The 12987-nt window shown below is 36.3% G+C and overlaps 1 protein-coding gene across 1 annotated transcript; it reads right to left on the reverse strand.

Annotated features, from left to right (window-relative positions):
• Positions 1–10611: 10611 nt before the first annotated feature.
• On the reverse strand, positions 10612–12439 carry LOC111984226 (monolignol oxidoreductase AtBBE-like 13). The gene has a single exon (XM_024015854.2). It carries the CDS (start codon positions 12360–12362, stop codon positions 10743–10745), a length of 1620 nt encoding a protein of 539 aa, XP_023871622.2. The 5' UTR covers positions 12363–12439; the 3' UTR covers positions 10612–10742.
• Between the last annotated feature and the right edge of the window lie 548 nt (positions 12440–12987).

A 12987-nucleotide genomic window follows, 5' to 3' on the forward strand; every position in this document is an offset into this window, starting at 1 on the left:
AAGGTCAGAGCCCCTTCGTCCTTGATTTGCATTAGGACTTGATCTATCATGGTGGTTAGCGGGGTAAAGCTCGTGAACCTTCCTCTTGGGGGCTTAGAACGCCTTTCATCTCTTCGGTCTCCTGTCCTCAGCTTCTTCCACCCTTGGTCTTGCTGTACATCTTTCAGTCTCTCCCTTTTTCTTGGCTTTTTCTCCCGAGTCTGCAGCGTGTCCTCAGCATTCATGTATTTGGTGGCCCTGTAGAGTACTTCCGACATTGTCTTCGGGTCGTCTTTGTATAGTGAGAACAAAAACGTACCCTTTCGCAACCTATTTGTAAAGGTTACGCACATCCTCTCGTTGCTTAATATTCATCAAGCATTTCGTAGACTTCTTATACCTGTGCCCCCTAATAAAGTGTATAGTGAACTGAGCGCTTAGCTCCTTAAAAGTGCTGATGGAGTACGGCGTCAGTCGGCTAAACCATACCTTGGTGGGGCCTTTCAATGTTGTAAGGAAGGCCCTACACACGATTTTGTCTGCTACCCCTTGAAGGTGCATTAAAGTCTTGAAGGTCTCCAGGTGATCTAGTGGGTCCTCCACTCCGTTGTAACTGTCTATATGCGGCATGCGAAATTTATGTGGTAGGGGGAAGAAATTAACGGCTGCAGTGAATGGCAAGTCGATGCGATTTACCAGATCGTCAAGGTCGCTGGCCACCCGCCCTTTGAGGGCGTTCATCATGATCTCCATTTGCTCCATTATTGCCTGTATCTCCGTGGCAATGTGTGGTTGAGTTGCATCCGTGAGGGATGGCATGCTTAAATTCTGTCGCTCCGGTTTACTTGGAGCGTTACTGCATTCTGGCCCTTCTCTTTCTCTTCTATCGACGCTGGTGCCTTCTTGGTCCTGTTCCTGAGTGTCGTGACCTGCATTTTTTTGGCGTAACTGTTCCTCCAGATTGTTGTTTTGCTTAGTGAGGCGTTCCATGGCTACAGTAAGAGTCTACACCTGTCTCTCGAGTGTCGTTAGGCGTGGTTCGTCTCCTTGAACATTGTTGGTGGTCGCCATCGAACGAGTAAGTACCATGCAACTCTTCGTCCGGGAAGCGATAATATGGCTTACAAGTCGTAAAATCCTTCCCCACAGACGGCGCCAGCTGATGATGCCGAAAATATCACCAGTGAGTCACACGATATTTTGCACACTTGAAACGACACCTGCACAACAAAAAAAGGAGAAGACCTTACAGAGAGCACCGGTGTGGTGCCCGCCAAATACCCTCCGAAGGTCAAGTTAGAATTTGTTACAACTCTAGAGTGCTAGAGAGGGGTTAATTATGTGTACCTTGATTTGTGAGGGTATTGGGGCTTTTATAGTAGTCGAGGGTTTACCTCTCTTCCTTGGAGTAGAAGTCTTTTCCATATAGGAGTCCGTAGATCGTGGAACCCTTTCCTTGTAGGAGACTAGCATTTAACATGGGATACAAGTTATTCCCTTATATACTCATACGTGGTGGCCAAGTCATGGTTTTGTTAGAACCGTCAGCTTCAGGCCTGTCAGCCTATTTCATACCCTTCAGCCATGAAGGGTCGTCAGCCTTTAGGGTCTTCAGCTCTCTTCATAACTTAGCCCGTCAGCATAAGTTGCAAGCTTTAAACCGATGGGTTAATCCTGGAGCGTCTTGCCTTTATAATTTATACTCATCATTTTATATATTATAATACACCATTTTAGAATAAACAATATATCACATATTCCATTCTTTACCATGAAGTCAAAAAGTGAGCTCCACTTTTTTATTTCACTTTCTCTCCCCCACTTTTCTCTCCAAATTGGGCGGATTGCAAAATGTGGGCCCAAAGAGAATTGTTTTCTATTCATTTGTTTGTCTTCTATCCTTCAAAGTTGTCCAAACACAAGAAACCACTTCCCTTCCCTTGCTTTTCCTTCCCTTCCCTTCCTTCCTCTTCCCCCATTTCCAAATGCTGTGTTAGTCTTTACCAGGTTATATAAGTACTAACTAAAATTTGACTAAAATTTGAGATTTTATTTTTCAAAATTTTTTTGTCCTTTATTTGTAGCCCATTTTTTTTTTTCACTTACATTTAGAGGCTTAGGTAATGACCTAAGTTACCTAATGGTTGAGCCAAAAGGTTTACTATTATTATAGATTAATATTGATTATAGATTAATATTGATTATAGATTAAAGGCATCCTTCACAAATAACATAATGAAGATTTATTACTATTATTATAATTTTTTCTTGACACTAGGTGAGTGAAGAGAGATTTGAATTCAAAAGTTATCCTGTAGAAAGAACTAAATAATGTATACATCTCTCTCTCTCTCTCTCTCTCTCTCTCTCTCTCTCTCTCTCTCTCTCTCTCTATATATATATATATATATATATAAACAAAAAGAAAGGAGACAACATTTTGGAATTGCAGTAAAGTTTGATAAGGTTAACCCCAACATGCAAAAAGTAAGACTTTTCCAATAGATTTCTATTAACCGGAAGATTGCATATGATCTTATCTACAAGACTGCAACTGACTTACATATACCTCTCACTCTTAAGAGTTTAGGAGGTGTAACTGTAAACTAAACTATTTGTTTTGGCAAATGTGAACTAATTAAGCTTCAAGTCACAAAGTGAACGGTTTTTAGATCCCTTAACTCAACCAGATTAACCTAGTTAATTAGCCAAGTGATTAACTTAGTCAAATTATGCAAATCTAGGTTATCACAATCAAACAATCATATCAAGTACATAAAACTGCTGAAAAATAAATAACACAAGATATGATGACCCAGGAAACCATACGGTAAAAACCTGGGAGGATTTGACCTAGCTATCCTCAAGGTAAACTTGAATCCACTATATGAAAGAATCTAAGTTCATACAAAAGGACTTAGAAGCTCCCCGCTTGACTTCCTAATGCTACCCACTAGTAGAACTTACTGACACGACCACGTGCAAGCTCCGAATCCACGGACTCCTTCTTTCTTGGATTCTCCACCAGTTACAAGCACCCACGCTTGTTTTTCTTTAAGTTTCAATGGCAGCAACTGAGTTGATCATCAAGGTATTGATAATATCTCTACCTAGAAAACCCTAAGTTTATGTGAAGGAAAGCTCCTTAAGGATCTCACAAGAGATTCACATAAACCGCAAAATATGAGCAACAATACAACTAGAGCAACTCTCAAAAACGTGGCTGGGGTTTTGCCTTGTATACCTAGGGAAAAAATAGAAAACCTAAAACGTTTAATGAGATAGAGTTGAGTTGGAAATTCTGCAGAAAAAATATTCTGGCCGACTTTCGATCGATCGAGTCTATCCTTCGATCGATCGAGTCATGCTGAAATGCACCAATGCATTTGCAGCCTCTCGATTCCAACTTTACATGAATTAAACAACTTTGAGCAAGGTTAAACAAGACTAAACATATTGTTTTGATCATGGTTTGCTAACATTACATATTAAAGTTCTAAATACGTTAAATCCTAAGTCTTTAAAACCTAACAAACTCCCCATTTGGCAATCCATGACAAAACACATTAAAAAGCTCAAAGTTTACAAATAAAAGCCCTTTACAAAAATAAAGCTTATAAACACAAATTCAATCCTAACTACTATCCATCAGTTGCAAGTGTAGACAGCAGCTTAATTGAATCAACCTATATATTCCTGAAACACTCAACAAATGTATAAATGCATGTGTGACATAAAAATAGTAAATCAACAAATATGCAAACAAACTCTTCCCCTAAGTTAGATACAACAAAAATGAAACATTCTTGTATTTTCCACACATATTCCCACATTTTAAATAAATCTCCCCCTTTTGTCACGTATTGACAAAGACAACTCAATAAAGAGAAAACATATGCAATAAATGATAAGAGAATCAAGGGAAGACAAAACAATACAACTCTATAAAAAATAGAGACAACTCCCCCTAGGAACAACAAATGTTAAAAACAAGCTTCTCGCCTTATAAAAATAGGAAACACAAAACAAGTGTTGGGAAAAACAGTTTTGGGGAAAAATAGGGGGTGGGAATAAATAAAAAGACACAAACCAAGTTTAAAAAAAAAATTAAGTTGAAGATACACATGAAGAAAAAATATTCTCTCTTTCAATAAAATGCAAACATAGCACTATGTGACCCATAAATAGTTGCATGAGTAGAGAAATATTTGCACATTGATTATCCATCATATCTCTTAAGAAAAAATATTTTCTACAGTTCACACATAAAAAAAAAAAAAAAAAAAAAAAAAAAAAAAAAAAAAACATATACTAGAAAGTACATAGTTCAAAAACATATACTAGAGAGAGTCGGTTTTTGAGTTTGGTGGGTGGGTGATATAGAAGGAGGCTTGTGTCATTCAAATGAATTGGGTTTCTGGAATTTTTTGTGTCATGGTTTAGTGTGAAGTGATTTGGGGTTTATAGTGTGGATTTTGGAAGCTAAATTTTTTTTTTTTTCGTTGAGCAATATTGATATGCATTTGGCTAATGGTGTTGTCAGTAGTTCTTCTTTTTTTTCTTTTCTTTTTTTTGGATCGTTGTTAGTTGATTATGTTAAAGCATCTGGGTTTGATGATGGTTTTGAATATGTTTTTGTTTGTTTGGATGCTAAGAAAATGAAATAAAAGAGAAGAAAATCTTGAATTTTTGGGCAATCATGTTTCCGGGGAAGAACATGAACATGAAGAACAAATATTTTTAATTAAAATTTTTAAAATTTTATTTTAAAATTATTGATAATTAAAATTTTATTTTATTTTAAAATAAAATAAAATAAAATATTTTTAATATTTTTTAATTCTGCCGTTTGCCACGTGTGCATTTTCCGTCTCTGATGTAATGGCAGGGACCAAAACGGAAAGCATTTTTCAGGATAGGGACTAAAAGCAGTAAAAATAAAATTTAGGGACTAAAATGGAAATCGCCTAAAAATGTAGGGACTAAAATGTGTTTTTCGCCAAAATTAATCAATCAATTGTTTGATCAAGTTGAGTACCCAATGTAGCAAAGTGTATGCATGTGTGAAAACAATAAGAGATATGACTGCAAAATTGCAAGATGGATACAAAAACAATGCAATGCATGTGAATCCTAAACATACATGATGCATGAAAAAAAATATGTCATGATGCATGTTCTAATGCGGTAAAACTAAGTTCAATTTAAGTTCAATTTCACAAAATTGAATTGAGCACAGAGTTTCTAATAAAAACCCCAAAATTGAAAACCACTTGTTAAGATTTTGGAAAAATTTGAATAATTGATCATCACACAAGCTACAATACATAATATAATGATCAATTACTTCAATTCAACAAGCCAATTGCATCAATTGAACCCAATTTGAACAAAATCCCCAATTCGGATACATTTAAGCTCTAGAATTTCCAAATTCTCAAGCTTTAAACACATTTTGCATTAAAATCAAGGAACTTTTAATTTTGGATGGCCACAACAAGATCACACACAATAAAATGTACCAAGTTTAGCAAAGAGTAACTTGTGTAGTGTGTGCAACTAGCAAAAGCATGAGATACATGTGAGATGATATGTGAATAGCAATCAATCACAAAGTCTACAAAATTCATCACATAGAATTTAAAAGAGACTATCACCTAAAGAGTTACATCATATAACTCCCACGTCTCCTAGAACATAAGCTTGCAATCATGTAAGTTTCTTGAATTTTGCCTCATAATATACACACCAATTTTAATTATGTGATTTGGCATCAAGTCTAATAGTACACACCAATTTTAAGCATTAAGCAATTAAACCAAGGCTTCACCTTATGTTCTTTTTGTGCATGTGCTACACTTTCTCGAGCATAGAATCTTAAGATATGCACTAAGGTGTTTATGATTGGCTAGTGAACAGTGGTGAGATAGTTATTTATGCCTATCTCAAAAGGATCAAGTCCGACAGTCAAATAACATGTGACTTCAATATTAAGACAACGTGATAAACACCATAACATCTTTCCATACAACATGCACTACAAAGCTTCAACTAGTCAAGTGCAATAAATAAGCTCATCAAATCTAAACAAGGTACATAAACATGTTATGTAAAGATAAGGTGGCCAACCTTGATTTCAAATCCATGATATGTAATACAAAACACAAAAATCCTTTTGGTTTAAAAAAAATTTATGACCAAAAAAAAAAAAAACACATATTATGCCAAATGAACAATGCAAATGCAATGCATGACAGTGCTTAACTAAGCTATAGAGGGTACACAAACAAGAAATATCAATTTCTTAATTAATCCTTGAGTACATGTACAAATTAGTACATACTCACATAAAATCATAAATAGCTTAGTACTTATATAACACACTATTCAAGTTTCTCCACAATGTCAAGCATATTCTAAATCAAGAGAGAGATATTAAAACTCATGTAATCCTCAAAACAAATAAAACAAGACACAAAAATAAAATATTTTTGTCTTTTTGAAAATTTTTCAATGTTTTTGGATTTTTTTTAATAAAAAAAACTGAAAACAAAACAACCAAAAACAGAAACAAGACATGTCCACAAACAATTGAAAGAATTAAAACAGGGACAAGTCAGCAACACTCACCTTGGAGAATCTTTTCTCACTCATCTAGCACGAGTCTTTGGCTTTGTAGGTGAAAATCCATGTGAAGCAGAGTGTATTTGAGAGATTACATCAATCTTCTGAAAAAGATTGAAATCCTACAAATTCCTTTCACAAGCCAACAAGCTTAAACTTTTCAAAAGCATATGAAATAATTTATTTGGACTTATGGCAGGAGAAATATCATCACATATCCTAGATTGACATACAGAATGCTTAAATTTCAATTTATGACAATTAGGACGAATGTGACCGGAGACACCACAAAAGTGACAAAACAGGAACAAATTTAGGAACATCAGTATTCCTAATAGCAAGTCTAGTCTCAAATTTTGGTTTTTGCCTCAACAAAGAACAGTTTGGTCTAATATGACCAACAACACCACAAAGGTGACAGGTAGGCACAAAAACAGATTTCTTTGCACAGTAGCAGTAGGTTTAGACATAGGTTTAGAAACTTCAGCATCTACATTAGAACTTTTACCTTTGTCTAACCTAGCAAAATAAGCCTTTTCTTTATTATTCTTCTTAAAAGGAGGGATATAAACTTTCTCAGTTTTAGGCTTAAGAGAAACAGAAACACTTCTGTTATCAACAGCAAGCTTGGTACTAGTCAAATTTTCAATTTTAGCTTTAGATTCAACTAACTCTTATTCCAAGCTTTTCATCTTCTCATCTTGACAGGAAATTTTATTTCTCAAAAATTCATTCTTTTTATTAGACTCATCTAATCTAACAAGCAATTCCTCTTTTTCAAGATTAGCCAATTTTAACTCTTCTTTAAATTTCTTAGAAATTTTCAAAGATCTAGATAATTCCTTACGAAGAGTTTCACAGACATCAATAAAATCAACAGAAACAGTATTGTCCTTTTTATTCAAATTATCACAAATATGAGCAGAAAGACACTTCAAATTATCCATGAAAACAGGGGTCAAAGATTAGCTCAGAGATCAAAAGATCTACAACAAAAGAGCTACTGGCTTGATACCACTTGAACGGTTTTTAGACCCCTTAACCGAACCAGATTAACCTAGTTAATTAGCCAAGTGATTAACTTAGTCAAATTATGCAAATCTAGGTTATCATAATCAAACAATCATATCAAATATATAAAGCAGTGGAAAAATAAATAACACAAGATAAGATGACCCAGGAAATCACATGGTAAAAACCTGAGGAGGATTTGACCTAGCTATCCTCAAGGTAAACTTGAATCCACTATATGAAAGAATCGAAGTTCATACAAAAGGACTTACAAGCTCCCCGCTTGACTTCCTAATACTACCCACCAGTAAAACTTACTGACACGACCACGTGCAAACTCCGAATCCACAGACTCCTTCTTTCTTGGATTCTCCACCAGTTACAAGCACTCACGCTTGTTTTCTTTTAAACTTCAATGACAACAACTGAGTTGATCATCAAGGTATTGATAATATCTCTACCCAGAAACCCTAAATTTATGTGAAGGAAAGCTCCTCAAGGATTTCACAAGAGATTCACACAAACCGCAAAATATGAGCAACAATACAACGAGAGCAACTCTAAAAAATGTGGCTAGGGTTTTGCCTTATATACCTAGGGCAAAAACATAAAACCTAAAACGTTTAATGAGATAGAGCTGAGTTAGAAATTCTGCAGAAAAGACATTCTGGCCGACTTTCGATCGATCGGGTCTATCCTTCAATCGATCGAGCTAGGCCGAAATGCACCAATGCATCTGCAGCCTTTCGATTCCAACTTTACATGAACTAAACAACTTTGAGCAAGCCTAAACAAGACTAAACATATTTTTTTGATCATGGTTTGCCAACATTACACATTAGAGTTCTAAATACATTAAATCCTAAGTCTTTAGAACCTAACACAAAGTACTACTAAATTTTTAGAATAGTCTTCAAGTGATCAAGTCAAACCAAGACAATTTCAATTCCAAACAACAAGAATTTAATTAGGCAATTAATCACGATTATAAATTCTCCACTCCAACCCCAACAGGTTATATCCAATCTAAAGCTTATATAAACCCCTACCCATCTCCTAATAATCATAACCTCAAACCACTATAGCATATATATCCCTCTCACTCTCCAAAATAAGCATCTTCAAAAACTTATCCATTTCCTTCTTGTTTGCCACTCTTTTCACTACTTTCGCTCATGCAGCCCAATTCAACATAACAAACAATTGTCCCTATGTGGTTTGGGCTGCAGCCATGCCTGGTGGTGATAGGCAACTCAACTCAAAAGAGTCTTGGCCCCTTGATGTGAATGCTAGCACAATTGGGGCTGTGTTTGGGCTCAATCTGGGTGCATTTTTTATGGATCCGGGTGTGGCAGTTGTCAAACTGGTGATTGTGGTGGGTTTCTTCAATGCCAAGCCTATGGTGCACCCCCAACACTCTTGTCATCGCTTTAAACCAATATCTAAACCTGGATTTCTTTGACATCTCTCTTGTTAATGGGTTTAATGTTCCTATGGATTTTAGCCCAACCTCNTCTCTCTCCTCTCATTACCTTTAACTCTCACCTCTCTCTTTTTCTCATTTCCTCTCTCACCTCACTCTCACCGATTAACTCTCTCACATGCCATCAGATTAACTCTCTCATTTCATCAGATCACCTCACTCTCGCCAACCCACGTCATCGACTCAAGCCCTGTTGCCGATCTGTTATGGATCAGATCAACTCTCTGAGATCACGGTTGCTGGTTTTCTCTTGATCACTGATTAGGTTGTGGTGGACTATTCTCTTGATTGCCGATCTGTTTTTTTGTTTTTGTTTTTGGTTGAGCTTAAGTTGTTGTGATAGTGATTGTGGGTGTGGGTTGATGGTATCGGTGATTGTGGGTGTGGGTCGGTGGGTTGACCAGTGGGTGTGGGTCGGTGGGTTGCTGATTTGTTCTTTGGGTTGTTTTTTTGGTTTTCTGGTTTTTTTTTTTTTTGGATGCTGATGTCGATCTTGTTGCTCAGTGAGAGGCCGGAGGTTGGGTTGATGATGGTGATTGCTTGATGATGGTGGCTGTTATGTTGAGAGATGACAATGTTAAAAAAAATAATTATTTTATTAAATAAATGTGTAGAATAAATAAACTGATGTGTGAATTTTGTAAAAGTGAATGTGTAAAATAAAAAAAATAGATTTTTTCTTACAAAATAGATAAAAATTTTACATTAACTAATGTGATTACTCTTAGACTTTTAGTTTGAAACCTTCTTAAAATTATAAAACATTTATACTATAATTGACTCAAATCTTTAATAAATGGTAATCTTCTTTCTTGATACACATTTATTACCATTTATTATTTTTTAATAAACGGTAATCACTTGATACAAGGAAGGTCACTTTAACAACAGAGAGTAATATCATTTTAGGGAAAAGAAAGCATTACATCGATTTTCTACAACACTTTTTTTTTTTTTTGGAGACATCGATTTTCTGCAACACTTGACTCTACATAAACATAACATTCGTTTATTAAAATATTGACTAACCGACACCCACTACTGTAGCTATAGTAACAGAGACAAAGTAATGTTGTCCAACCAATCCGAGCATTTACCATCCGTATCATTCACACCCATTACTTTGAAGAGACTGGAAGAACTGGGATGCTCTGTTCGTGTCTGAAAAAGTTGTCTGGGTCAACCTTGCTCTTCACTTTTACCAATCTGTCGAAGTTGTCCTTGAAATACCTGTTCCCCCAAGAACTTGCTTGTACAAAATTTGTGTGGTTGTTTATCCCCAAATCAAGATCTCTATAATTCACATAAGCTTCCCTTGGAAACGAGGAAACATAAGGAGTCATGTAGTTGTAAAGCTTCCTAATCCAGTCAAAATGTTTTGCTGCAATTTTATCACCTGCTTCTTCCCACAAAGTTACGTACTGGATTTTGAACAAAGTAGCATTACATCGATTTTCTACAACACTTTTTTTTTTTTTTTTTTTTTGAGACATCGATTTTCTGCAACACTTGACTCTACATAAACATAACATTCGTTTATTAAAATATTGACTAACCGACACCCACTACTGTAGCTATAGTAACAAAGACAAAGTGATATTGTCCAACCAATCCGAGCATTTACCATCCGTATCATTCACACCCATTACTTTGAAGAGACTGGAAGAACGGGGATGCTCTGTTCGTGCCTGAAAAAGTTGTCTGGGTCAACCTTGCTCTTCACTTTTACCAATCTGTCGAAGTTGTCCTTGAAATACCTGTTCCCCCAAGAACTTGCTTGTACAAAATTTGTGTGGTTGTTTATCCCCAAATCAAGATCTCTATAATTCACATAAGCTTCCCTTGGAAACGAGGAAACATAAGGAGTCATGTAGTTGTAAAGCTTCCTAATCCAGTCAAAATGCTTTGCTGCAATTTTATCACCTGCTTCTTCCCACAAAGTTACGTACTGGATTTTGAACAAAGTTCCATTTCTGTGAGGAAATGGGATTTCTGACTCTGGAATCCTGCTCATCATTCCCCCATATGGATTAAAGATCATCAAAGGACTGTCTTCTTGTAATAACCTTTGCCAGAGTCCCTCAAGTCCTGTCTCTGGAATTGGTTCTCTGACAAAGTCTGATTTGGCTTTGAAATAGTTCTTGAATGTGGATTTTCCTTGGAGCAAAACTTCTGGGGGTGTTCCACTTGGGAACTGAGCAATATAAAGCACTGATTTAATCCAGCTTGTTTCAAGACAATCCTTTTTGGTTAAACCCAACTCTGGGAAACTTCCTTGCATGACTTGGAGTAATCTATCAGCACCACCAAGAAATAAAGCATTGTAAGAAGTTGTGATTGTTTTCTCACCTTTAGCACCAGCTTTGGGTGCAGGTGAGATGATGACTCTGATAAAGAGATCTTCATCAAGCTTATCAGCAGCAACTTGTTGCCATTTATAGAGGAGCTTTGTTCCACCTTGTTCTAAGGTCCTAGTAACTGTGAAAACTGTGACAGTTTCTGGGACAGGAACTAGCTTTATCTTCCACCAAAGAATTACTCCAAAGCTTGCTCCTCCACCACCTCTAATTGCCCAAAAATGATCTTCTCCCATGGCTTCTCTGTCAAGAACATTGCCATTTGCATCAACAATTCGAGCATCAATAACATTGTCAGCACCAAGACCATATTTTCTCATCATGGTACCATATGCACCTCCAGTTATGTGCCCACCAATGCCTAAGCTGGTACAAAGACCAGCTGGGAAGCCATGGACTTTGCTTTTCTCATAAATTCTGTAGTAAACTTCGCCAATAGTAGCACCGGCCTGAACCCATGCACTATTGTCTGCTATATCAACATCAACGGATCTAAGCTTGGCCAAGTCAACTATTATGAAAGGTGATTCAAGTTCTGATACATAGGAGAGACCCTCATAGTCATGGCCTCCACTGCGTACTCTGAGATGAATTCCAAGCTTTTTGGAACAAATTACAGCTGCTTGGACATGTGCTTCATGCATAGGCAAAAAAATGAACTCAGGCTTTGGCACTGAAGGCACTAAGTACCTAAGGTTTTGTGCAGAGGAGTTGAGGACAGTAGTGAAGGAAGAGTTGTTTGGGGTGAAAAAGGCTGAGGCTATTGGAATGGAAAACTCGGAATTATCATCGAGACATTGGATGAAATTTTCTTGAACTGAAGCTGAAGCTGAAGCTGCCAATGAAGCAGCCGACAGCACAAGGAACAAAAACATTGAACACATTGAAGAAGATTTTGGAGACACCATTGTTTTCTTTTTTTTCTCTTCTTCTTTTGATTAATTGTTTTTTTGTGTCCCCTAAGTATAATGTTAACTGAACATAGCACTCTTATTTATGGGCTTTGGTTTGGCTCTTATCGTGACCCCAACGTATACTTGACCTAATGCAAACGTCAAGGGTTGATTGGGATCAACATTTACGTCATGAACCTCAAAAGGGTCTTCCGCGTAATTAGGTGATTGTGGAAATAGACCTTTTAATTTGTTGCAGCATGAGTCCCATGATCCAAGATATTTAGAGATTTAATTTATTTCTTCCTAGCTTGTAGAAAAAAGGCCTCAGAATTGTCTAGACTCTAGAACCACTTTCGGCAATTCAAACCAAATTTTGCTAGTTTACATATTAGTTCTTCCCTGTGTTCAGATTTAGGCTCCGTGGTTGGATATATGGAAAAGTGGGAGGATAGAGAATTGTGAGAAGATTGAAAAGTAAGACGATAAAAAATATTTTATTTTCTCTCTTTTTTGTTTGGTTGAGAGTGGAAAAGTGAAAGGATGGAAAAAATGAGTTTGAATAAATTTACTCATATGCCTTTGTTAAAGAATGATGCACAATTAAAACAAAAAAAGTGACAAATAACTACCAAAAAAG

Source organism: Quercus suber, unplaced genomic scaffold (genome assembly GCF_002906115.3).
Source record: "Quercus suber isolate HL8 unplaced genomic scaffold, Cork oak 2.0 scaffold_83, whole genome shotgun sequence".
Lineage (NCBI taxonomy): Eukaryota > Viridiplantae > Streptophyta > Magnoliopsida > Fagales > Fagaceae > Quercus > Quercus suber.

Coding starts and splice junctions, on each gene's coding strand:
- LOC111984226 (XM_024015854.2), bottom strand. CDS start 12,362: ATGGTGTCTCCAAAATCTTCTTCAATGTGTTCAATGTTTTTGTTCCTT.